Genomic DNA, 27,796 nt, shown 5'->3' on the forward strand with positions numbered 1-27,796 from the left:
ATGCATTCTTAATTTGAATAGGGTATAATATAGCAATCTTTTCTTTTATTATTGGGGAACTTTATGTACTTGTTAACTTTTCCTACCCTGAGATCATCAAAGTATTCCCCTGTGTTATTACATGGTACAGTGGTACAATGACCTCTCATCCCAACTACCCAGAGGTAAGTCAGACTGCATATTTTAGGGGCACAGTCCTCATAAGACTTCCAAGTCCTCACCAGAGCTGCAAGTTCATGGACTGCATTGCCACCCTTACTTCTGACCAGCTGACCACCAACACTTCAGGTTTGATAATTCACTGTAACCACTTACAGAACTCAGGAAAACACTATATGAATTACAGTTTTGTTTTAGCAAAAGTATGTAAACAGAACCAGCCAAAAGGGGAGACAAATAAGCTGAGGTCTGGGAGGGACATGTTGCCATCTCAGCAAACAGACGTGTGACAATACTCAGAATATTGCCAACTAAGGAAGCTTACCCAAGCCTCAGTGTCCGTAGACATGATTGATTGAATCATTGGTCTTGTGCCTCGATCTCTAGGCTCCTTTCCACCTACAGATTAATATTACCCAGCTCAAATCCCAACCCTCGAACCACATGGTTAGTTTTTCTGGTGTGATCAGCCCCCATTCCATCCATCATCACAGACTATCTAGGGGTTCCCCATAACTCATCTTTCCAGCATAAACGAGCAGGTATAGTCTGAGGACACGCCCCCCCACACACCATGAATAAGAAAGATTCCTATCACTCAGAAGATTCTAAGGATTTAAGGCCTATCTTCCAGGACCTGGAGACAAATTTCAGCCAAACTATTTATTACACAGGTGCATACAATTTAGAAGTGTCCTATGGTCTTGGTGAATTTAACATTTTATCACTATGAAGAGTCTCTCTAGCAATGCTTTTAAAGTGGTTGTATTGATATAATTCACATATTATAAAATTCACACTTCTAAAGTATACAATTCAATGGTTTTCAGTATGTTAATAGAATGTGCAACCATTATTCTCACTCCAGAACATCTCCATCACTCCAGAATGAAACTCAATCCCTATGCACAGTCACTCCCGCGTTCTGCCTTCCTCCCAGCCCCTGGAAGCTACTGCTCTACCTTCTGTCTCTATGGGTTTTCCTATTCTAGACATTTCATATATGTGGAATCATATACTATGTAGCATTTTGGGCTGGTTTCTTTTATTTGGCATGTTTTCAAAGTACATCCATGTATCAGTACTTCATTCCTTTTTTATGGCCAAATTATATTCCATCGTGTAGATAAACCACATTTTACTTACTTATTCATCCGTTGATAGATAATAGTTTCCACCTTTTTTTTTTTTAGATTTTTATTTATTTGACAGACAGATCACAAGTAGGCAGAGAGGCAGGCAGAGAGAGAGAGAGGGGGAAGCAGGCTCCCCGCTGAGCAGAGAGCCTGATGTGAGGCTCGATCCCAGGACCCTGGGATCATGACCCGAGCTGAAGGCAGAGGCGCCCCCCACCTTTTTTTTTTTTTAAAGATTTTATTTATTTATTTGACACAGAGAGAGAGAGATCACAAGTAGGCAGAGATGCGGGGGGTGGGGGGAGAGCAGGCGCCCTGCTGAGCAGAGAGCCAGATGCGGGGCTCCACCTCAGGTCGCTGAGATCATGACCTGAGCTGAAGGCAGAGGCTTCACCCACTGAGCCACTCAGGGGCCCCTCCACCTTTTTGGTTATTATTAATAATAGGCTATGAACATACACATGCAACTTTTGTGTGGTCTATCAATGCTTTTTTGCCTTAAAATATATTTTGTCTGGGGCGCCTGGGTAGCTCAGTGGGTTAAGCCTCTGCCTTCAGCTCAGGTCATGATCCCAGAGTCCTGGGGTCGAGCCCGATATCTGGCTCCTTGCTCAGCAGGGAGCATGCTTCTCCCTCTCCCTCTAACCCTTCCTGCTGCTCATGCACGCTCTCTCTCTCTCTCTCTCCCTTTCTCTCTCTCCCAGACAAATAAATAAAATCTTTAAATAAATGAATAAATAAATATATGTATTTTGTCTGATATTAACATTGTATTTTAAAATTTGTCAAAATGATTTCAGGCTTAGGATGATATCTTTAGTCCAAAGAGGATATCCACTTGACTCTCACATAGCTGAGGGCATTAGCAAATTCAGGATTCTTTTTCTATAGCTTCAAGGATATAGCTAATTTGGATTTGGGCTTCAGATCCCTGCCAGGGCAGTTCTATAGGCTATTTACTCTTCCCCTAGGTGCAATGGTTCCTGCTATCCAGTACAAAATATAGGAGTTTTAGGGGCGCCTGGGTGGCTCAGTGGGTGAAGCCTCTGCCTTCAGCCCAGGTCATGATCTCAGGGTCCTGGGATCGAGCCCTGAATCAGGCTCTCTGCTCAGCAGGGAGCCTGCTCCCCCCCCCCTCTGCCTGCCTCTCTGCCTACTTGTGATCTTTCTCTCTCTGTCAAATAAATAAAATCTTTTAAAAACCCTAAAATATAGCCCTAAAATATAGGAGTTTTATCAGTTACCTACTTTTGGCAGGTCCTGGACTCAAACTTTTATAACCCTACACATATGACCATGTCAAAGATAAGAGTCTTGCTTCTCAGCCTTACTGTTTTCAGAACTGGCCTACGCCCCTGAGGGGAAAAGTAGCTCCCAGTAACCAGCTTTCTCTCTAGGCCTCCCTGTTCTCCTGAATTACAGGCTTATTCATTCTGTACACATTGTCAATTTACTGATGCTTACCAACAGACTCTGTGTGTGTGTGTGTGTGTGTGTGTAAACTAACAGGAATTACCTATTTTACCATTACTCAAAATGGAAGTCTCTGTTATATTTTCTAATTTGGCAGTCCTTTTGTCTTTCCTATAATCAGACTGATCCTGTTTAATATAAGAAACTGCAAAACAGATATTACCAAACATTTTTACTTTGGGGAGGAATCCTTTGATCTTAAAATGGTTAATCCTTAAAAAGTTTCTTTTCTTGGGACGCCTGGGTGGCTCAGTTGGTTAAGCAGCTGCCTTCGGCTCAGGTCATGATCCCAGCGTCCTGGGATCGAGTCCCACATCCGGCTCCTTGCTCTGCAGGGAGCCTGCTTCTCCCTCTGACTCTGCCTTCCACTCTGTCTGCCTGTGCTCGCTCTCGCTTGCTCTCTCTCTGACAAATAAATAAATAAAATCTTTAAAAAAAAAAAAAGAAAAAAAGTTTCTTTTCTTTAAAACCATTATTTTTCACATATTTGCTGTTACTTATTTTCCTATTCAGAGGAACATTGCCCAGGATTTGGAACTGGTTTCAGTTAATCTTTTTCAGATATTTCTAGTATCATCCATGGTTTTTTGGCAAAAGAGATGTACTTTAATCAGGACTGTAGATTTGTAGGAATTGAATCACTATGTTGTACACCTGAAACTGATATAATAGTGTGTGTTAACTAATGGAATTAAAAACTTTAAGGGGCGCCTGGGTGGCTCCGTTGGCTAAGCGTCTGCATTTGGCTCAGGTCGTGATCCCAGGGTCCTGGGATCGAGCCCTGTGTCAGGCTCCCTGTTCAGCAGCGGGTCAGCATCTCCCTCCACTCCTCCTCATGCTCGTTCTCTCTCTCTTTCTCTATCTCTCTCTCACTGTCTCTCAAATAATATCTTGAAAAAAATAAAACTTTAAGAAATAGAGGTGCCTGTCTGGCTCAGTCAGAAGAGCATGCAACTCTTGATCTCAGGGTCATGAGTTCGAGCCCCAAGCTGGGTATAGCGATTACTAAATAATAATAATAATAAACTTAAAATAATAAACTTTACAGAAAACACATAAGATAGAGAAACAAATTGTTTAATGACACAAAAAATAATTGGAGAGATCCCAGATGTGGGACATCGTGACAGCTGACACAATTCCTCAGCAGGCCAAAGATCTGAAAAAAGGAACAGTAGGATAGTATTCAAGAATAAATGTGCCTGAGCAGATAAATAGAATGAATGGATTCTGTTTGGACATTGACTTAAACAGAGCAGTTATGAGAGATTTTGGACGTGAAAAATTTGAATAGGGCTTGGGCATGTCAATTGTCAAGGCAATTTCTACATACTGAGTAAAACAGAAGTGGAAGGATGAGTTTACTGCCAGCCTTTTGACCTGCAAACCAGGAAACTCAAGGCTACAGAAACAATGAATTCTGAGTTGTTCACAGGCTAAGAGATATTTATGGGATACATGTAAAAGTCATTTGGCTTTTTTTAGTTCATTGGTTGCCTAGTCATCTTTTTTACTTGAATCAGGGTAGCGGAGTCAAGGAAAGGAGGTCCAGAGATGGCCATGAACAGACCCGGAAAACTGGCCTGGAAACTGGCTGGTGTCTTCTGTTGATTTCTGAGAAGAGATGTACACTCCTTCAAGGTCAGGTTATAAGTTTCCTTTCTCGCACTTGCATTCACCAGCTCCATTTTGTCCCTGACATGAGAGACTCCCATTTTAGTTTGTTTCTGCAACCAAACTAATGCGAGTTTGCTCCTTGGTGAGTTAGAGACTACACTGGGTGGAGCTGACCCGCCAAGGAAATTTTGTTTGCAGCAGATAAGGAGATCACAGGGACTCGCTCCTAAAGCTGTGACTCCCCCAGCAGGGATGAGAGGTTTCTTTTTAGGGGTTAGGATGAATATTCAGCAGAGGGAGCTTCGTCATTATATGCAAAGGTGGGCCCAAGGTTGCGCATGCTCTTTAAAAAACATGCCTATACAGGCGTCCCATATTATGTAAATGAATCGTGTGCTCCTCCAAGGGTGAAGACTTTAGTGGAATAATGAAGCAGAGGTAACTGTTGGACAAGGGTATGGGGCTGTGCTCTGAGAGCTGGTATAAACTGGATGAGGTCTTGAGCTCTTCGTCCTGGGTAAGGAACACGGGGTCTTGTTTGCTTTTGAAAGCCACGGGGTGGCTCAGTCTTAAGCATCTGTCTTTGGCTCAGGTCATGATCCCAGTGCCCTGGGATCCAGTCCCACATGCTCGGTGGGAGGCCTCCTTCTCCCTCTCCTAGTCCCCCTGCGTGTGTTCCTTCCCTCACTGTGTCTCTCTCTCAAATAAGTCAATAAAATCTTAAAAAAGAAAGAAAGAAAACAGCACTGGAATTCTACTGCTGGTTTATTATCTCTGATATGGTTAGGCTATATCCTGGGCTGCTAGAGACTTAGTTTTTGCATTCTCATTGTTCCCTTAAAAATCCACAACTACTGAGGTTTTTGCATATCTTTGTAATTCTGACACCTCCTAGGAAGTTTTGCAAGAAGTGTGCTAAGGCAAGTAGAGCGGAGATAATGGAAAACAGCTGGGGGCCTAAAGTAACTTCTGTCATGAAAGCCGTACCTCCGCTTTCTTTTTCTGGAGACCCCTAACTCTGCGCACAGTTCTACAGGTAGTGGGAGATGTGAAGGGTTTATTGGTAATTATTACTGAGTGTGATAATGATACTGTGGTTTTGAAATAAAATATTTTAAGGAAATATTTACCGAAGTGTTGAGGAGTTAAAAACACGATGTCAGGGATTTGTTCTAAGATTCCGTATCTAAAATTAAAAAATAAAAATGATATATGAATGAGGGGCGCCTCAGTGGCGCAGTGGGTTAAAGCCTCTGCCTTTGGCTCAGGTCATGATCCCAGGGTCCTGGGATCCAGCCACACATCGGGATCTCTGCTCAGCAGGGAGCCTGTTTCCTCCTCTCTCTCTGCCTGTCTCTCTGCCTACTTGTGATCTCTGTCTGTCAAATAAATAAAATATTTTTAAAAATGATATATGAATGAGATGGTTAAAACGGTATTAAATTTAGGATATAAGTATATGAGGTACATTTTACTATTCTCTCTGCTTTTGTAAATGTTTGAAAACTTTCATAATAAAAAGCTACAAATACATTTCCAGCTGAGGAGAAAAACCGTGGCTTCCTGGTTTCACTTGGGTTATTCAATCACAAAACACTTTATTCGGGAACAGAATAGTACATAGTAAAACTATGTAATGAAATAATCTGAAGCTGAACTTGAATTACAAAACAATTTAAATTTTATAAAAAGCACACGCCACAGTATTTTCTGAAGTTCCCTGCAATAGAGCTATTTTCATCTGCCACAACTATTTGAAAGGAAAGGAAAGGAAAAAAGGAACGGAAGTAAGGAAGGGGAGGAAGGGGGAGAGAGAGAGGGAGAGAGAGGGAAGAAGAAAGAGAAAGGAGAGAGAAAGAAAAAGAAAAAGAGGGAGAGAAAGCAAAGAGTGGGAGAGGGAAGGAGGAAGAGAGGGAAGAAGGAAGGAACGAACGAACGATGAACGAGTGAAGGGGGAATCACTTGTCCCCAGGATGGCAAACTAAGACTTCTATCCCAGGAGTGGACTAATTTGCCTGATGAGACTCCCTGCCCTGCCTTCCCCTAAGACAAGGTAACCTGACCTGAAATAATCCTCCTTTCTTTTCTTCCTTTTCTTTCTTCCTTCCTTCTTCCTTTTTTTTTTTTTTTTTTTAAATTTTCCCTAATCACCTCCTTGTATGGACCATTTGCGCAGCTCCTGGGAGCTCCCTTTTATTTACTAGAAGGGATGATGCTTAATTCAAGAATCGTTACATAAAGCCAATTAGATCTTTAAAGTCACTTGAATCGTTTTTTAATACAACTCATTTTTGTAAATGAAATTCGAGATATTTCTCTTTGGAACATAATCAATGTTTCAACTTTTTGCAAATTCTCAGCTTATTAGGATGAGTAGCTCATGCCACAAAACAGTGTCGATAGCCCTTAGGTGCCTTGTGGACAATAAAGGAGGCAGAGGTGTCAAGCACATTCCCCTTATCTCTTTCCCTTCCCTTCCCACAAGACACATCGTGCGGATAGCTTGGACACTGAGGAATGAAACTTCCTGCCTCCCTCCCTCCCTCCCCACAGTATACCGTCTATGTTAACATAACTGTTGTCATTAGCACGCCTTTACTGTTCCAGGGGATTCCCGTCCAAGCAGATTTCTTGATTGTTCATCACGGGAACTTCCACAGGTTCCATCAATCTTCAATCTTCCATTAACCTTAAATCTCTTCGAAAGCAAGCAGCAGCACCTGGCACCTAAAAACCCTCCCCGCTCCCCCCAATCCTGGACTGTAGTACCATGAACCTTACGCAAACCTAATCAAGTTCGTTGCATTGAAACCAAACTTGTAATTCTCAGTGAATTCCAACCTTGACTTCGCGGCCCCGTGGAGCTGCTGTGTCCGCTGCGGCGGTGTTCTCCCTCACCGCGATTAGCAATAAACTCCGTATTATCGACGGTCGTAACGGTGATATCCAAGGAGCCGACACTTGATGCAGCTTTGAGATCCAAAGTCCCCTAAGGAACTTAGGTTCAGCCTAAGTCAATTTCACGTTTTCCATTTTTAGCACCATCCCCCGACTTGCTCCCGCTAAAAATCTTGGTTAACTTCACCGTGTAAGTTTCAGTTCGCAATTCATTTCTCATGAGCTTTAAGAAATGTATGAAACAACAACAACAAAAAAATCTGACAGTTAACCGCGCCAAAGGAAGGACTCAACCTGAATCGCATCTTTGCCCGAACCGAGAGCCAGCTGGTGGGAGGCGCGGCCCCGCGAGCTGCATTCTGGGAAATGTAGTCAGCAGGTGCGCGAAACCTGAGGTGCTTCCCCTGGGGCATTCTGGGAAGTGTAGTCCTGGAGCTGGGTATAGTCGGCGGCTCGGAGGCACTTCCGCTCCAGGAAGGCGAGGTCGGGGCCGAGGTTGCTGGCAGTGAGGTGAGTTAAGCGCGCGTCCCTGCGGTCCCTCCGAGCCTTCTCGGCCTCGGCGTGGGGCCAACAGTCAGCCGGCCTTCGCTCCTGGGGAAGGGGTGTCGCAGCCGGCGGCGGAGGACGGGGACGTAGGCAGCGGCGCAGTGCCGCTGCTCCGCGAAGCCTCGGCGTCGGGGCGGACGCGCGTGGCGAGCGGAGTTTGAAGGTCTCCCGCGCTCTCCGCGTCCCCGGCCCGTGTCGCGGACCTGCCAGCCGGCGCTGCGCCCGCCTCGCGGTAAAACAACGGGCGAGTGACTTGACATCTCCTTGCCTCGGTTTCCCTTTGGCTAAAAAGCGTTAGCGCCTTCCCAGTGGTGTTCTGAGAATTCAGTGAGATTGGGTAGGAAAGCTAGAAATCAGTGCCTGGTGCAGGATCGGACGGGACCGTGAATTCTGTCGTCAAACTCGGGCCCCCGGTGGCTGGGAAGCTCCTGAGAGCCCGGCGTGGGCTCGGAGCCCCAGCTGCAGCTCCGCTGGCCCTTCACTGATTTACGCTGGGGGGCCGGTCCTGCACGCCTGGACTCATCCGTGACACTTCAGAGTTCTCTTCAGCCGGACCCTGGGGAAAGTTCTCCGTGGTTTATCCCAGAGAAACAGCTGTGAGCACGGCCTCGCAGAGTGCCTGCGGCATAGCGAGTCCTTAACTGTTCGCAGCGTGCCGCAGCTGCGTGTCCTTAGTTTACATGCAGCAGGATTTCTTAGTCTGCGGTTATTAGCCATTATTTGCCTCCGTGCATACGGGAGAAGAGACTTAGTTGAGGCTCTTCCAGCTTAGTAACATGCTCAAGTAATTACACCTATTAAAATGGTGTAATGTGGGGGGAATCATGACAGTCTGTCATTAGCAGTACAACAAATTATCTGTGGGATCACCAATCAGTTAGGGAAATGCTCTTAAAACATTTTTTTTTTTTTTTAACAAATCTGCAAGGGAAGTTTTATGAAGCAAATGGCATCTGCTTATTTGACACTGCAAGACATAGGGAATACTGACATTCCTATGATCCCTGTTTACATGTGACTGGATGGAGGCGCAGAAAGATTAATAACTCCCTCAGGGTTTACGCTGCTAGGAAGTAGAAAGCAATAAGCAGAAATGCAGAATTTGAACCCAGCTACTTTGGCCCCATTAAGTTATATTGCCTGTATGTCTCTCATTTCCTCTCCTACCCAGGCTCAGGAGTGCTCTGGAAACTACCAGAAGCACTTATGTTAGGGACTGTTTTTGTATGAAGGCAGCTGACTGAGGGCGCCCAGGGGAAGCTGGAATCCAGCTCCTGTTCTAAGTTCTGCCTGGAGAAAGAGGCACCTTTTCCTGTTGGCACAAAGCACCACACGGACTAGCAGCTCTCTCATGATGACTTTCCCTTCCACAGTTTTGCCATCCCAGAGCTCTGCCTCTCCCAGAAGGAAAAGGAGAAAAATGACCAAGTTCCAGGTAAGTTGGGCTTGCCTTCCTATTCCTTGAAATGATGTCTCATTTCAAAAGATCGGATGCATTTTACCCCTGCTTGGAAAGGGTAAAAGGGGACCCAAGATGTTTGCTTTTTATTTCCAAATAATAGTGTGAAAATTAATATTTAAAAAAAACAACTCCCACATTACAAATGTGTTTACAAATCAGTTTTAATTGTCCCACATGCCTTCTCATTTGAGTTGACATGTCTAGATTTTTAATCATACTTTAAGTACATTTTGGAATTTTTTTTTAAAGATTTTATTTATTTATTTGACAGAGATCACAAGTAGGTGGCAGGGGTGGGGGGAGGGTGGTGCAGGGAGCAGGCTCCCTGCTGAGCAGAGAGCCCGATGTGGGGCTCAATCCCAGGATCCTGGGATCATGACCTGAGCTGAAGGCAGAGGCTTTAACCCACTGAGCCACCCAGGCACCCACATTTTGCATTTTAAATGTAATTTTATACTACCTACAATTTATGATGTTGATGATGATGATGGTGATGTTAGTCTCTATACAGTACATCATTCATTTCTGATGTAGTGTTCCATGATTCATTGTTTGCATGTAACACCCAGTGCTCATTATAGTGGGTGTCCTCCTTAATGCCCATTACCAGGCCCACCGTCCCGCTACCCCCTCCCCTCTAAAACTCTGTTTGATTCCTGGAGTCCACAGGCTCTCATGCTTCATCTCCCCCTCTGAATTCCCCACCTTCATTTTTCCCTTGCTTCTTCTAATGTACTCTGTGCTATTCCTTATGTTCCACAAATAAGTGAAACCTTATGGTAATTGTCTTTCTCTGCTTGACTTATTTCACTGAGCATAATCTCCTCCAGTCCCGTCCATGTCGATACAAATGGTGGGTGTTTGTCCTTTCTGATGGCTGAGGAATATTCCATTGTGGATTTGGACCACATCTTCTTCATCCATTCATCTGTTGAAGGGTATCTCGGCTCCTTCCACAGTTTGGCTATTGTGGACATTGCTGCTATGAACACTGGGGTGCATATGGCCCTTCTTTTCACATCTGTATCTTTGGGATAAATACCCAGTAGTGCAATTGCTGGGCCATAGCTCTATTTTTTATTTTTTGAGGAACCTTCACACTGTTTTCCAAAGTGGCTACGCCAACTTGCATTCCTACTGACTCTGTAAGAGGGTTCCCCTTTTTCTACAGCCTCCCCAACACTTGTTGTTTCTTGCTTTGTCGATTTTTGCCATTCTAACTGGTATAAGGTGGTATCGCCATGTGGTTTTGATTTGAATCTCCCTGATGCCTAATGATGATGAACATTTTTTCATGTGTCTGTTAGCCATTTGTATGCCTTCTTTGGAGAAGTGTCTGTTCATGTCTTCTGCCCATTTTTTGACATGATCATTTGTTTTGTGGGTGTTGAGTTTGAGAAGTTCTTTATAGATCTTGAATATCAGATGTTTTCTTCTTTATCTGAAGTGTCATTTGCAAATATTTTCTCCCATTCTGTGGGCTGCCTCTTTGTTCTGTTGACTGTTTCCTTTGCTGTGCAGAGTCGTTTTATCTTGATAAAGTCTCAAAAGGTTTTTTTTTTTAAGATTTTATTTATTTATTTGACAGAGAGAGTGATCACAAGTAGGCAGAGAGGCAGGCAGAGAGAGAGGGGAAAGCAGGCTTCCCACTGAGCAGAGAGCCCGATGCGGGGCTCGATCCCAAGACCCTGGGATCATGACCTGAGCTGAAGGCAGAGGCTTTAACCCACTGAGCCACCCAAGCGCCCCTCAAAAGGTTATTTTCACTTTTGTTTCCTTTGCCTTTGGAGACCTATCTTGAAAGAAGTTAATGTGGCTGATGTCAAAGAGTGCCTGTTTTCTTCTCTAGGATTTTGATGGATTTCTGCCTCACATGCGGTCTCTCATGCATTTCGAGTTTATCTTTGTGTATGGTTTAAGAGAATGGTCGAGTTTCATTCTTCTATACATAGCTGTCCAATTTTCTTAGCACCACTTATTAAAGAGTCTTTTTTCCACTGGATGTTTTTTCCAGCTTTGTTGAAGATGAGTTGACCATAGAATTTCAGGTCCATATCTGGGCTCTCTACTCTGTTCCTCTGGTCTATGTGTCTGTTTCTGTGCCAGTACCATACTGTCTTGGTGATCACAGCTTTGTAGTAAAGCTTGAAATCAGACAACGTGATGCCCCCAGTTTTGTTTTTCTTTTTCAGTATTTCCTTGGCAATTTGGGCTCTTTTGTAGTTCAATACAAATTTTAGGATTGTTTGTTCCAGCACTTTGAAGAATGCCATTGTTATATTGATCGGGATGGCACTGGAAATATAGATTGCTCTGGGCAGCATAGATATTTTAACAATGTTTATTCTTCCGATCCATGAGTATGGAATGATGGAATGTTTTTCCATCTCTTTGTGTCTTCAACGCCTTCTCATAAGTGTTCTGTAGTTTCTAGAATATAGATCCTTTACCTCTGGTTAGATTTATTTTGAGGTATCTTAGGTTTTTGGTGCTATTGTAAATGGACCTGATTCCCTAATTTCTCTTTCTACAGTTACACTCTTAGTGTATAGGAAAGCTACTGATTTCTGTGCATTGATTTTGCATCCTGCCACATTACTGAATTGCTGTATGAGTTCTAGTATTTGGGGATGGAGTCTTTTGGGTTTTCCACATGAAGTATCATGTCATCTGCAAAGAAGGAGAGTTTGACTTTTTCTTTGTCAGTTTAAATGCCTTTTATTTCTTTTTGTTTTCTGGTCGCTGTTGCTAGGACTTCTAGTACTATGCTGAATGATAGTTGTGAGAGTGGGCATCATTGTCATGTTCCTGATCTTAAGGGAAATGCTCTCAGCTTTTCCCCATTGAGAATGATAATTCGCTGTAGGCTTTTCATAGATGGTTTTTATGGAATTGAGGAATGTTCCCTCTATCCCTACACTCTGAAGAATTCTAATCAGGAAAGAATGCTGTATTTTGTCAATGCTTTTTCTGCATCAATTGAGAGGACCACGTTGTTCTTGTCCATCCTCTTATTAATGTGTTCTGTCACAATGATTGATTTGTGAATGTTGAACCACATTTGCTTCCCAGGGATAAATCCCACCTAGTCATGATGGATAGTCCTTATAATGTACTGGTGGATCCTATTAGCTAGGATCTTGTTGAGAATCTTGGCATCCATATTCACCGGGGATATTGGTCTGAAATTCTTTTTCTGGGGTCTTTGCCTAGTTCCAGGATCAAGGTAATTCTGACCTTATAGAATGAGTCTGGAAGTTTTCCTTCTGTTCCACTTTTTGAAACAGCTTCAGGAAACTAGGTTTTATTTCTTCTTTGAATATTTGGTAGATTTCCCCAGGGAATCATCAGGCCCTGGAATCTTGTTTTTTGGGAGGTTTTTGCTCACTGCCTCAATCTTGTTACTAGTTATTGGTCTATTCAGGTTGTCAATTTCTTCCTACTTCAGTCTTGGTAGTTTTATAGGTTTCCAGGAATGCATTCCTTTCTTCTAGATTGCTTAATTTTTTTGCATTTGGTTGTTGGTGATAATTTCTAAAAATTGTTTCTTCCAATTTTAGTATATGTGCTGCTGAAGCGAGCACTCTAAGAATTGTTTCTATTTCCTTGGTGTGAGTCATGGTCTCTCCCCTTTCGTTCATAATTTTATTACATAATTTTATTAATTTGGGTCCTTTCTCTTCTTTTGGATACATATGGCCAGTGGTTTATCGCTCTTACTAAGTCTTTCAAAGAATCAGCTTCTAGTTTCATTGATGTGTTCTCCTGTATTTCTGGTTTCTAATTCATTGATCTTTGCTCTAATCTTAATGATCTCCCTTCTTGTGCCTGGCTTAGGCTTTATTTATTGTTTTTTTGTTTGTTGTTTTTATTTGTTGTTCTTGCTACCCCAAATTTAAGGTGTAAAGTTAATTTGTATATTCAAAATTTTTTCTGTTTTTTTGAGTGAGGCTTGGATGGCTATGTATATCTCCCTTAGGACCACCTTTGCAGTATCCCTTAGGTTTTGGACTGATGTGTTTTCTTTCTCATAAGTTTCCATGAATTGTTTAAGTTCTTTGATTTCCTTGTTTACCCAAACATTCTTTTTTTTTTTTTTTAAGATTTTATTTATTTATTTGACAGAGAGAAATCACAAGTAGGTGGAGAGGCAGGCAGAGAGAGAGAGAGAGGGAAGCGGGCTCCCTGCTGAGCAGAGAGCCCGATGCGGGACTCGATCCCAGGACCCTGAGATCATGACCTGAGCCGAAGGCAGCGGCTTAACCCACTGAGCCACCCAGGCACCTCTCACCCAAACATTCTTGAGCAGAATGGTCTTCAGCTTCCAAGTGTTTGAATTTCTTCTAAACTTTTTCTTGTGGTTGAGTTCCAGTTTCAAAGTATTGTATTGAGAACATGCAGGGAGTAATCTCAATCTTTTGGTAACAGTTGAGACCAGATTTGTGACCCAGTATGTGGTCTATTCTGGAGAAAGTTCCATGTGCGTTTGAGAAGAAGTATTCTGTTGTTTTATGGAGGAATGTTCTGTATATGTCTATGAGGTCCATCTGGTCCAGTGTGTCATTCCAAGCTCTTGATCCTTTGTTGATTCTTCTGCTTAGATGATCTGTCTAGTGGTGAGAATGGAGTGTTGAGGTCTCCTACAATTAACATATTGTTATCAATATGTCTTTTTATTTTGGTTAACAGATGGCTTATGTAGTTGGCTGCTCCCATGTTGGGGACATAAATATTTAGAATTGTGCGATCCTCTTGTTGGATAGACCCTTTAAGAATGATATAATGTCCTTCTGTATCTCTAACTCCAGCCTTTAGCTTAAAATCTAATTTGTCTGATGTGAGAATTGCTACCTCAGCTTTCTTTTGAAGTCCATTGGCATGAAAGATGGTTCTCCATCCCTTCATTTTCAGTCTGGATGTATCTTTGGTTCAAAACAAGTCTCTTATAGACAGCATATGGATGGGTCCTGTATTTTTATCCAAACTGCAACCCTGTGCCATTTCATGGGAGCATTTAGGCCATTCATGTTGAAAGTGATTCTTGAAAGATATGATTTTATTGTCATCATGTTGCCTGTGAAGTCCTTGTTTCTATAGATTGTCTCTGTACATTTCTGTATCACTCTTGGGGTCATTCTCCTTTTATAGAACACCCCCCCCTTAATATTTTGTGCAGGGCATTTTGTTCTTCTCATTTTGTTCTCAGGGCATATTTTGTTCTTCTCATTTAATACCTTCACTATGTCTTTACCAGCCCTTTCTGGCTTGCCAGGTCTCTGTGGACAGGTCTGATGTTATTCTGATGTGTTCCTCCCCCTGTACATAAGAAATGTCCTCTTCCCATTGCTGCTTTCGAGATTGTTTTCTTGGATCTTTGATTTATGAATTATACTATTATATTATAATATAATATGTCATGGCATTGGTCTGTCCTCATTGATATTGGGAGGGGTCCTCTCTGCCTCTTTGACATGAATGTTTGTTTCCTTTCCCAGATTAGGGAAGTTCTCAGCTACAGTTTGCTCAAATATATTTTCTAGACCTCTCTCTCTCTCTCTCCACCCCTCAGGGATCCCAGTAATTCTAATATTGAAATGTTTCACTGAGTCCCTAATCTCTCAGTTTGATCCCTTGTGTTTTTGTTTTTCCCATGCCACCTCAGTTTCCTTCTTTTCTATCATCTCATTCTCTAGCTCACTAATTCGTTCTTCTGCCTCATTTACCTGGCAGTCGGAGTATCCAGTTTAGACTGCCTTTCATTCATAGCATTTTTAAGTTTGGCTTTATTAGAACTCATTTCTGCCCTTAGAGATTCTATACTATCGTTATTTTTTTTTCTCAAGCTTAGGTATCGCTTTGATAATTGTTACTCAGAAGTCTATTTCCAACATCTTGCTCATATCCATATCCATTAGTTCTGTGACAGAGGCCACAGTCTCTGATTCTTTCCTTTGTTTGGGGCTCCTCCCCTTAGTCATTCTGTTGAGGGGTGGTTGAGGGAATGTACAGAGTCTAAACTATTGACCATAACCCAAGCAAGATACACCTGTGTTTTATAAGGATCTTAGGGTTGTCGGCCTCTTGTTCTTTCGGCGTGTCTTCTGGGGGCGGGGACTGCCGCACTGTTCCTGTTTGGACAGAGTTGCCCTCTCCCCTGTGGGGGAGTATGTGCTCAGTGAAAACTGGTTTTGGGAGCAGGAGAGTTTTGTTCTCTGGTGGCTTTCCCTAGTGGCTTTCCTCATCTCTTCCAAGAGTCAGAGCAAAAGTGACCTTATCCAGTCCTTTGTCTCAGAACAGAGAGACCTCAGTCTGTTCTCCAGAAAGCCCTCCAGGCCACACTGTTTCTGTTTCTGTCTGTGCTGCTGAAAACTGCAGCCACCTGGGCTGTTTTCTCCACAGCAGCACTCCCAACCATCATTCCCAGGGCTGGGCATGTCTCTGCCCTTTGCACTTCTAAAACTGACAGTACCCCTATAGTTCCAGGTTTCAGTCTGGGGGGCTGCCCTGAAGTCCTTTCCCTGTGGCCTCCAGTCTTCAAAATCTATGCCAGGTCCACAGTGCAGGAGGCTTTTGCCTTCCTGGCACAAGATCACTGAAGCTCCCTCCCCCTTCCATGTATCCTCCTATATCTGCCTGCAGAATCACAGCTCCCTGCTTCATACCTGGAGACCAACTTCCGGAGACATTCTGTTTGTAGAGCTCCAGATGCATCTTCTTATATCTCAGGCAGATTTTGTGGGTGTCCAGGATGGATACATGTCCAGCTAGTTCAGGGGACAGGTTGAAAAAGAGTCCGCTACTCCTATGCCTCCCCACCACCATATTTCCTACAATTTAAATGATCACATCATTTTCCATAATTTACCTATGCTTTATCCTAATATCCATTTATGTGGATTTTACCATTTTAAAGATGTTTGCGATAACAGTTTGCTAACATCATATAACCTTTCTTCCTGTACAGAAACTCTGAGATCTCAGGGTTTTTTTTTTTCCCCTCTTTAAAGCTCCAGGGACTCCATGGTTTTCTCACATGTGGTGCCTCACATTTTGTTGTAAGAATGTCTGTCTAAAGTGTGGCTTGGTGTGGCATAGTCCACCTCAGACTAAAGTCAGAGAAAATAATTTTAGTTGTCTTTAAACAAGAAGAGCCAGATTTGGAGTGTACCTGGCTGGCTCAGGCCATACAGCATGAGATTCTAGATCTTGGGGTCTTGAGTTCAAGCCCCACGTTGGTCATAGAGCTCACTTAAAAAATAAGTAAATAATTTTAAAAAGGAGCTAGATTCCTTTTTTATTCTAAGTTAAACCATGTGCGTATTATAGTTAGATGTTTATTTTGTTCATTGACATGTTAGTATGTTTTAAAGAAGTACATACTTAGTTTTAAAAAATCCTTAGTACTAGGGATTTACCAGACATTTACTCTGTGGAACAGATGTGTGAGGATATAGGTGGTCCTACCTGCTTTTTAAGATGAAGAAACAGGCTTGTGAACCTTCAGATACCTATTGACATCCACTCAGTGCCCAGTGACACTAAAGTTCCTATTGTCTAATCCAGGAGTTTCAGGTGTTAAATCACAGTAAATGGAAAGATCCAAAAGAAAAGAGACTTCTCTATTCAGGGACCTGAGGCCAGGCTGCATGCGTGCTGGCATGGCTGGTAGACGGAAGACTCCAAAACTAATACATCCTCACCTAATTCCCTTTCTTAGTGGCTGTCTCTCTGTCAGATATATCCACTCGTTGTTTAGTGTGTAGATGCTCAGAACTCTAGCTAGCATTGAGATAATTTTTATTTCTATACAGAAGAAGTTGGTATACATAATAGGAAACAGGAGCCAGTGGGTGGGGCAGTGAACGTGGGAATTTATACACACTAGGAAAAAGGCTTAATATTCTCAGTACAAATTTTACTGATCTATAAGATACTCTATAAGATCTATAGGATTATGAGCAAAGAAAACGAACAGGTAATATATAAAAAAATCAAAAGATATTTTAAAAATTATTTGTGTATTGGGGCACCTAGGTGGCTCAGTGGGTTAAGCCTCTGCCTTTGGCTCAGGGCATAATCTCAGGCTTCTGGGATTGAGCCCTGCATCGGGCTCTCTGTTCGGCAGGGAGCCTGCTTCTCTTTCTCTCTGCCTGCCTCTCTGCCTACTGGTGATCTCTCCGTTAAATAATAAACAAATAAATAAGTAAATAAATATCTTTAAAAAATTATTTGTGTATAGTTGACATGCCATCTTGAAAGACAGTTTTTTAAAAAAATTAAGTAAGTGGAGGGCACCTGGGTGGCTCAGTTGGTTGAGTGTTTGACTCTCGGTTTCAGCTCAGGTTTGTGAGATCAAGCCCTGAGTCGGGTTCCACACTCAGCACAGAGTCTGCTTGAGATTCTTTCCCTCTCCATCTGCCCTGCCCCGCTTGCACGCTCTCTCTCTCTCACTCTCTCTCTCCCCCATCCCTCAAATAAATCTTTTTAAAAATTAAAAAAAATGAAATAAGTGGAAATTTTTTTTAAAGTTTTGATCACTTATCAAATTACCCAAAATTTTAGAAATAAGATAATGTCTAATTTTTGCATTTTTGGTGTGCTTGTGGAAGGGGAGAGACTACCACTAAGAAGAGTTGCTCCGATCCCACACAGTGTGGAACAACATCCCCATAGCTCCTCCGCCTCCTCAGCGCGGCCCTGCTGCCAGTGTCCACTGAGTGTGAGACTGAGTCTGCGTGTGCTTGTTGTTGTAGGAGGCAGTGACGTTCAATGATGTGGCAGTGGTCTTCAGTGAGGAGGAGCTGGGGCTGCTGGATTCCACCCAGAGGAAGCTGTACCGTGACGTGATGCTGGAGAACTTCAGGAACCTGGTCTCTTTGGGTGAGGATAGGATCCTTCTGGAACTCATCCCCTCAAGCAGGGTTTCTCCTGAGGTTGGAGGCAGATGATTCCTTGTTTTGAGGAGTCTCCTGTGCATTTTAGGATGTTTAGTGGCATCCCTGGCCTCTGCCGACTAGTTCAAGGCTTCAGGACTCCTCAGACACCAGAGTTTTCCAGTCCCTTTGGAGCACAGAGACAAGACATTTCTAGTCTTTATTCCAAGGCAGGTGTTGTCTTGTGTAAATGAACTGTAAATGGACAGTTAAGCTTGTCTTTACCTGGATATGTATTTCATCTATCTTTTTTAAACTCTTTGATCATGATCTACTGGTGGGTCAGGGAACTAATTTAGTAAATTGAATCAGCAGTCTTATTGAATACTTACAGAACAGAGTCATAGCATCAGAGCGGTTACTTAGAATGGCACACGTCCATGCATTCAGCAGGGGTCAGAGCAAGTGGTTTCCAGGGAAGGGAGTCAGACTGGGAAGGATGCAACAGAAACAGACCTTGATTAGAAACAGTTCACTTTAGGGGTGCTGGGGGACCCTCAGTTGGGTAAGCATCCGACTTTGATTTTGGCTCAGGTCATGATCTCAGGGTCGTGAGATGGAACCCCGCATGGGGCTCTGCACTCAGCTGAGTCTGCTTGAGATTCTCTCTCCCCTCCTGCCCCGACTTCCTCTCCAAAAAAACGAAAGCGAGAAAGAATAAGAAACAGTTCATTGGATCACTTACTTCGAGAATTTGTATGGTAGTGATATACTTCTAATGATACCAAGTATATTCCTTATTGTGGGTGGTGATAGGAAAGTGATAAATGCTGCCTTGGGGAGAGGCAGAGCCTTATTATGTTATGAAATCAGAGCCAAAATTTTTTAGTACTTTTGCCCTTAATGTTTTCCACTTTTATCTTACCGTTTCATAGGGCATTCATCCTCCAAACCAGATATGATATCCCAGTTGGAGAGAGAGGAGGAGAAGCTTTGCATGAAGGAGATCCGCACTGAAAGAGGTAGGCACTCGGATAAGAACTATGCGGCTGGGGTCATTGTAGGTGACAGCCCCATTGTTCTGCCTCTGTTCTGGATGATCTTCGCACGGCAGCCAGAGAGAGCCTTTGAAAACATGAATCATAGCACGTCACTCATCTGTTTCAGACCCTCCACAGGCTTCTGCCTTCACTCAGAGTAAAAGTGGAAGTGCTTGTGGTGCCTGGGGGGCCAGTCATTGAAGCATCCACCTCTTTTTTGGGCCCAGGTCGTGATTTCAGGGTCGGGAGAGTGAGCCCTGTGTCAGGCCCTGCTCTCAGTTCAGAGTCCGCTTGAGGTTCTCTCTGCCCCTCTACCCCTCCCTGTGCGTTCTGTCTAAAAAAAAAAAAACTAAAACAGGTGCCTGGGTGGCTCAGTCAGTTAAGTGCTTTTCCAGCTCAGGTCATGATCCTGGAGTCTCAGGATCAAGTCCCACCTTGGCTCTGTGCTCAGTAGGGAGTCTGCCTCTCCCTTTGCCCCTCACCCTACTTGTGCTGTCTCGCTCGCTCTCTCTCAAAAAATAAAATCTAAAAAAACCAAAACCAAAGTGTTCAAGGGGCCTGGAAGGCCCTGTGGTATGTGCTCATCCCCCAGCTTCAACACGCATTCTGCATTTTCTTTTTTATTTTTTTTTTTAAGATTTTATTTATTTATTTGACAGACAGAGATCACAAGTAGGCAGAAAGGCAGGCCGAGAGAGAGGAGGAAGCAGGCTCCCTGCGGAGCAGAGAGCCTGATGTGGGGCTCGATCCCAGGACCCTGGAATCATGACCTGAGCCAAAGGCAGAGGCTTTATTTTTTTTTATTTTTTTTTTTTTAAAGATTTTATTTACTTATTTGACAGAGATCACAAGGAGGCAGAGAGGCAGGCAGAGAGAGAGGAGGAAGCAGGCTCCCTGCCGAGCAGAGAACCCGATGTGGGACTCGATCCCAGGACCCTGAGACCATGACCTGAGCCGAAGGCAGAGGCTTAACCCACTGAGCCACCCAGGCTCCCAGGCAGAGGCTTTAACCCACTGAGCCACCCAGGCGCCCCCGCATTCTGCATTTGTCTCCAGTCGTCCCTTCCCGCCCGCCCCCCCCACTGCTTTGCCAACCTGACTTGTGCCTCAGACAACACAGATACGCTCTACGTCAGGACTGTTTCCTTTCTCTTCTCTGGCTGGAATGCTACCAGCCTGTACACATCCAGTCACTCTGGCTTTCTTACTTATGTCACTGAGAAGTCCTTTCTTCCAAGGCCTTCTCTGACCACCGCTTAAAATGCCATCTCCCATCACACTCCATGCCCTTGACTTGCTTTAATTGTGTGTAAGCACTACACCACCAGACTGACTAGCATATAGGATTTTGAAATTGTGGTAAAATATACATAACATAGAATTTATTTTAGCTGGCTGCATTAAGTACATTCCTGTTGTTGCACAACCGTCAACGCTGTCCATCTCCAGAACATTTCTGTCATCCCAGACTGCACTCTACACATCAGGCAGTGACTCCCTGTTCTCTCCTATCCTAGTTCCTAGTAACCACTGCTCTCCTTTCCGTGTCTATGCATTTGACCCTTGCAAGTACCTCACGTGAGCGGAGTCGTGCAGTGTTTGCCGTTAGTGTCTGGTTTCTCTCTTTTAGTGTAATGTCTTCAAGGTTGATGGTGTCGTATGTTAGAACTTCCTTCTTTTTTATGGCTGAATAATAGTTCACTGTATGTACAGATCACATTTTCTTCATCTTTTGTTGGACGTTTGGGTGGTTTGTACCATTTGGTTATGGTGAATAATGTTGCCGTGAACAGGGGTGTACAAGTATCTGTTCAGGTCCCTGCTTTCCATTTTTTGTGTGGATACCGAGACTAGAAATGCTGGATTGTATGGTAATGTTTTTTTATTATATTTGAGAGAGAGAGAGAGAGCGCATGCACGAGTGGGGTTGGGGGCAGGAGGGGCAGTGGGAGAGGGAGAAGCAGACTCCCCGCTGAGCAGGGAGCCCAACATGGGCTGAGATCATGAGCTGAGCTGAAGGCAGATGCTTAACCAACTGAGCCATCCAGGCACCCCTCGTTTGGTAATTCTATTTTTAATTTTTGAGGAATCGCCATACTGTTTTTCATAATAGTCACACTATTTTGTGTTCCCACCAGCAATGCACAGGTTCCCACCAACAATGTCCCAGTGTATTGGGACATACACTAATCATCCTTACACTTGCTGTTTCGTGTGGGCTGTTGTTTTTTAACAACTAGTGGGTACCAAGTGGTATCTTGTTTTGATGTGCATTTCTCTAATAATTAGTGAAACTGAGCATCTTTTCATGTGCTTGTTAGCCATTTGTACATCTTCTTTGGAGAAATGTCTGGGCAAGTCTTTTGTCCATTTTTGAGTCGTGTTTGTTTTCTGTTGAGTTTTAGGAGTTCTCTGTATTCTGAATACTAATCCCTTACTAACTGGATATATGATTTGCAAATATTTTCTCATTCTGTATGTGGCCTTTTTCTCTATTGATAGTGTCTTTTGATGCATTAAGAATTTTTAATTTTCATGAAATTTTCAAATTTATCTTTCTTTTATTCCCTGTGGCTTTGGAGTCCTATCCAAGAAATCATTGTTAAGTCCAATATCATGAAACTTTTGTCCTATGTTTTCTCCTAGGAGTTTTATAGTTTTAGATCCTTTAGATCTTTAATGCATTTTGAAGTAATTTTTGAAAATGGAATAAGGAATGGTCTGACTTCATTCTTTGACGTGTGGATATCCAATTTTTCTAGCACCATTTATTGAAAAGACTGTCCTTTTCCCATTGAATGGTCTTGGCACACTTGTCAAAAACCATTTGACTGTGTATGTGATGGTTTAGTTCTGAGCTCTCTAGACTGTTCCCTTGGTCTGTATGTGTTTATACCAGTACGCTGCTGTTTTGACTACTGCAATGTTATAATAAGTTTTGAAATCAGGAAGTAACTGCCTCCAACATCTTTTTTCTTTTCTTTCCTTTTCTTTTTATTAACATATAATGTATTATTTGCCCCAGGGCTACAGGTCTGTAAATTGTCAGTCTTACACATTTCACAGCACACACCACAGCACATACCCTCCCCGATGTCCATCCCCCATCCACGCTATCGCTACCCCTTCACCCCCCAGCAACCCTCAGTTTGTTTTGTGAGATTAAGAGTCTCTTATGGTTTGTCTCCTTCCCCGGTCCATCTTATTTCATTTGATCTCTCTGATATGAGGAATTTGAGAGGCAGGGTGGGGGGCTATGGGAGGTAGGAAACAAAACAACTTTTTTCTTTTTTAAAAGTTGTTTTGGTGACTCAGGGAATTTCAGGATGGGTTTTTCTGTTTCTGTATTATTAGAATTTTGATAGAGATTGCATTGAATTTGTAGATCCTTTTGGGAAGCATTGATATCTTTTTTTTTTTTTTTACCCAATAGAAATGAAATCATTTTTATTTTTTTATTGTGTTAGTACCATACAGTACATCATTAGTTTTTGAGGTAGTGTTCCATGATTCATTGTTTAAATAACAGCCAGTGCTCCATTCAGTATGATTTCCTAACAATATTGAACCTTCCAATCCATGAACTTGAGCTGTCATTCCATTTTCCTATATTTTTAATTGATCAGTGTTGTAGTTTTCAGTGTATATGTCTTTCACCTCCTTGGTTAAGTTAATTCTCAAGCATTTTGTTCTCTTTGGCACTATTGTATATGGAATTATTTTCTTAATTTCCTTTTAGAATTTTCAGTGTATGTAGAAATGCAACTGATTGTGTGCATGACTTTGTTCCTTGCTACTTTGCTGAATTCATTTATTAAACGGTTTTTGTGTGGAACCTTTAGGATTTTTCAAATCATATCCTCTATTAACAATTTTTTTAATTAAATTGATTTATTTATTTTCAGAAAAACAGTATTCATTATTTTTTCACCACACCCAGTGCTCCATGCAATCCGTGCCCTCTATAACACCCACCACCTGGTACCCCAACCTCCCACCCGCCCCCTGCCACTTCAAACCCCTCAGATTGTTTTTCAGAGTCCATAGTCTCTCATGATTCACCTCCTCTTCCAATTTCCCCCAACTCCCTTCTCCTCTCTAACACCCCTTGTCCTCCATGATATTTGTTATGCTCCACAAATAAGTGAAACCATATGATAATTGACTCTCTCTGCTTGACTTATTTCACTCAGCATAATCTCTTCCAGTCCCGTCCATGTTGCTACAAAAGTTGGGTATTCGTCCTTTCTGATGGAGGCATAATACTCCATAGTGTATAGGGACCACATCTTCCTTATCCATTTGTCCGTTGAAGGGCATCTTGGTTCTTTCCACAGTTTGGCCATTGCTGCTATAAACACTGGGGTACAGATGGCCCTTCTTTTCACGACATCTGTATCTTTGGGGTACATACATGACAATTTTAAATCATATCCTCTATGAACAATTTAAAATCATGTCCTCTATGAACTATTTTACTTCTTCCTTTCCAGTTTGGATGCCTTTTGTTTCTTGCCCAATTTCTTAGGCTAAAACTTCCAGTACTGTGCTGAATATTAGGGATGGAAGTAGGCATCCTTGCCTTAATCCTGATATTGGGGGAAAAGTTTTCAGTCTTTCACCATTGAGTCTGATGTATACTGTGTATTTTTCACTTAAAGCTTTTATTACATTGAAGCAGTTTCCTTCTATTACTAGTTTGTTGAAAGTTTTTATCGTGAAAGCATTTTGAGTTTTGTCATTTGCTTTTTCTACATTAACTGGGATGATTATGTGATTTTTTTTTTCCTTTATTCTGTTAATGTGGCATATCACATTGATTTTTTTGGTGTGTTGAACCATCCTTGTATTTCAGGAATAAATCCCACTTGGCTGTGTTGTAGTGTCCTTTTAATATACTACTGAATTTGGTTTGCTATTATTTTTAGATCAGTGGTCATAAGGGATGTTCGTAGCTGCCTTTCTACTGTGTCTCTGTCTGGCTTTAGTGTCAGGCAATACTGGCCTCACAGAATAAGTAGGAAGTGCTCCCTCCTCTTCCATGTTTTTGGAAAAGTTGAACAAGGACTGAACATTCTTTTTTGTTTTTTTTTTTTTTAAGATTTTTATTTATTTATTTGATAGAGAGTAAGAGCAAGAGAGATCATAGAGGGGAACGGAGAAGCAGACTCACCACTGAGCAGGGAACCTCGCGTGGGGCCCAGCCCCAGGACCCTGACATCACAGCCCTGGCCAAAGGCAGATGCTTCACCAGCTGAGCCACCCATGCACCCCAAGAATTAATATTCTTCTTTAAATGATTGATAGAATTCACCAGTGAAGCCATCTGGTCCCTGCTTTTCTTTGTTGGGAAGTTTTTTTTATCACCAATTCAATATTCTGAACAGTTAAAGGTCTAGGTTTTCTGTTTCTTTGTGATTCAACCTTAGGTTTGTTTCTAGGAATTTGTCCATTCTATCTAGGTTATCCAGTTTGTTGGCATTGAAATATTCATAGTGCTGTCTTATAATCTTTTGTTTCTTTATGGTCAGTAGCAACGTCCCCACTTTCTTTTTTTTTTTTTTTAAGATTTTATTTATTTATTTATTTATTTATTTATTTATTTATTTGTCAGAGCGAGAGAGAGAGCTCAAGCAGGCCGAGTGGCAGGCAGAGAGAGAAACAGGCTCCCCCCGAGCAAGGAGCCCAATGTGGGACTCGATCCTAGGATCCTGGGATCATGACCTGAGCCTAAGGCAGTGGCTTAACCAACTGAGCCACCCAGTCATCCCACCCACTTTCATTCTAATGTTAGAAATCTGAGTCTTCTCTCTTAGCCACTGTAGCTAATTTTTTGTCTATTTTGTTGCTCTTTTGAAGAAGCAGCTGTTGCTTCTCATTGATTTTTCTCTATTGTTTTTCTGTTGTATATTTGACTTATTTCTGCTCTTCGTTATTTCCTCCTGCTAACTGGGTTTGGTTTGTTCTTTCTTTCTTTCTTCTTGTTAAGAGAGAGAGTGCACATGAGTAGGGGGGAAGAGCAGAGGGAGAGGAAGAGAATTTCAAGCGGACTCCACGCCTAGTGCAGAGCCTGATGTAGGGCTTCATCCCACAGCCTTGAGATCATGAACTGAGCTGAAATCAACTCAGATACTCAACTGATTGAGCTACCCAGGCACCCCAGTTTGTTCTTTTTCTATTCCCTTATGATGTAAAGTTTCTTTTTTTTAATGATGTAAAGTTTTATTGTTATTTGAGATATCTTTTATTTTTTTCCAGTTTTACTGAGGTGAAATTGACATCATTGTCCAAGTTGTACAACATAATGATTTTATATTTGTATATATTACAGAATGATTACTATAATTTTTGTTAACATCCATGACTTCATATAGTTGATTCTTTTCCTTGTGAGGGGAACTTTTAAGACTATACTGTTCAGAAACTTTTAAACATATAATGCAGTATTGTTAACTATAGTTATTCTGTTGTACATTACATCCCCAGAACTTGTGATCTGTTTTGTTAGAAGACTTGAGATCGAGAGAGAGATTTTTGTTATTCTATATTTGTTTCAAGTACATCTTTTTTATTTTTCTTTTTTTAAAGATTTTATTTATTTATATGACAGAGATCACAAGTAGACAGAGAGAAAGGAGGAAGCAGGCTCCCTGCTGAGCAGAGAGCCCAATGTGGGGCTTGATCCCAGAACCCTGAGATCATGACCTGAGCTGAAGGCAGAGGCTTTAACCCCCTGAGCCACCCAGGTGCCCTAAGTTTTTCTTTTCTTTTTTTTTTTTTTTAAACTCAATTAGCCAGCATATCATTGGTTTCAGGATGTAGTGTTCAGTAATTACCAGTTGCATATAACATCCAGTGCTCATCACATCACTCAGTAAATTCAGTTAGCCAACACATAACACATCATTAGTCTCAGAAACAGAGTTCAACAATTTACCAGTTGCATATAACACCCGTGTCTTAAAGCTTTTTGCCCCTCTTTCATTATCACATTTGTTTGTTTAGTTGATTTTTTTTGTAGTGACGCATTTCAATTCTATAATTTTTTAAAAGATTTTAGAGAGTGAGCAAGCATGGGGACAGGCGGGGGTGTGGGGGAGAGAACCCTCAGGCAGACCCTCCACTGAGCATAGACACAGGCCTTAATCCCATGGCCCTGAGATCATGATCTGAGCTGAAATCAAGGAGTCATCCTTAACCAACTGAACCGCACAGGCGCCCCTCAATTCTATAATTCTGACACCAGTTCTAATATGTGGGGGTTATTGCCATACTAAGCAATTAGTCAGGAGACCAGCTGGGTACCATACATTTGAACTCAATTCTGACACCATCTGTCTGGATACAGCATCCAGTCCCCATGGCTTAAGCGCTCGGTCCTACAAGATGCCCACCCTCCTCCTTCATCCTCTTTCAGCAGCCAGCCACAAGTCCAAGTTGTTCACCATGCTCCAGAGGTCCCTGCAACCTCCACCTTGGGCTCAGTTGTTTTGCCCGAGGGGCTCACAGAACTCAGAGATAGAGTCTACTTACTAGGTTGTCAGTTTATTATAAAAGGACACAACCCAGAAGAGATCCAGGGGGCAAAGTCTGTGGGAAGGGGTATGGAGCGTCCACGCTCTCTCTGCGCTCACTGGTCTCCCTGCATCTCCACGTGTCCATGGACCTTAGGGCTTTCCAACTCCCTTCCTTTCCAGTTTGTGTGGAGGCTTCATTTCTTAGGCCTGATCAGTGTGGTCATTGGCTATTAGTGGTTGATTCAGCCTTCTGCCCCTCTCCCTTTCCCAGAGGTCGGGAGGTGGGACTGAACGTTCCATGGCTCTCATGGCACCCGGCCTGCCATCCTTGGGGGATTGCTAGAAGTCACCTCATTAACCTAAACTCAGATGTAGTTAAAGAGGTTTGTTAGGAAGTTCAGGACCCGTGTCCCCCCTTATGGCTGTGGGAGGGTTTCAGGAACTGAGAACAAGAGACCAAGTATTAAAACAAAGATATTCCCATTGTTCTTTTGTCCCAGGACATTCCAAGGGTTTTGCGATGTGGGATGGGAACTGGCAACTAAAATACATATTTATCGTAAATCACAATATCACATTTTATAGTGTTCAGTGGGTAGGTTTTATAAATCCTTAATTTTTCAGAAGTTTATTTTTTGATGCTGTAGAAATATTCCATTTTTCAGTTATTTGGCTTTACAACATAGGAATTCAATCAGTTTTTGACCTCCACCTGGTAGTCTGCAGTCTTCCCATATTAGTATATTCTAGAAACATTTTTATACTTTATTTGTACATTCCTAAAGATTTTTCTCTGCAGAAAATCATGATGTACAAATGTATATTCTTTATTCTTTCCTTTCCAATGTGAACACCTTTGGGGTTTTTTGATGGCTTGTTTCCCTGAAAGCACATGGACAGCATTCAGTCTTTCACCACTGATAATGGTATGAGCTGTAGGTTTTCTTATTGGGTTGAGCTCCCGTCTGTTCTTAGTTTCAGTGTTTTTATCATGAATGGGGTTATTTTGTAAAATGCTTAGTCTACTGAGAGGACCATAAGATTTTCTCCTTTATGCTGTGAATATGGTAAAATG

At 42.4% G+C, this 27,796-nt stretch overlaps 1 protein-coding gene across 1 annotated transcript in view; it reads left to right on the top strand.

The window, feature by feature from the left end:
• Nucleotides 1-7,704: 7,704 nt before the first annotated feature.
• ZNF235 (zinc finger protein 235) overlaps nt 7,705-27,796 on the top strand; it is a 52,728-nt gene continuing 32,636 nt past the window's right edge. The window contains exons 1-4 of the mRNA XM_004767679.2: nt 7,705-7,793; nt 9,203-9,264; nt 18,045-18,171; nt 19,100-19,186. Of these exons, the coding sequence (XP_004767736.1) occupies nt 9,250-9,264; nt 18,045-18,171; nt 19,100-19,186 (229 nt within the window). The 5' untranslated portion in view covers nt 7,705-7,793; nt 9,203-9,249. The remainder of the gene's footprint in view (nt 7,794-9,202; nt 9,265-18,044; nt 18,172-19,099; nt 19,187-27,796) is intronic.

The sequence above is a fragment of the Mustela putorius genome, unplaced genomic scaffold (assembly GCF_011764305.1).
Source record: "Mustela putorius furo isolate JIRA1106 unplaced genomic scaffold, ASM1176430v1.1 tig00000196_pilon_pilon_pilon, whole genome shotgun sequence".
NCBI classification, from domain to species: domain Eukaryota; kingdom Metazoa; phylum Chordata; class Mammalia; order Carnivora; family Mustelidae; genus Mustela; species Mustela putorius.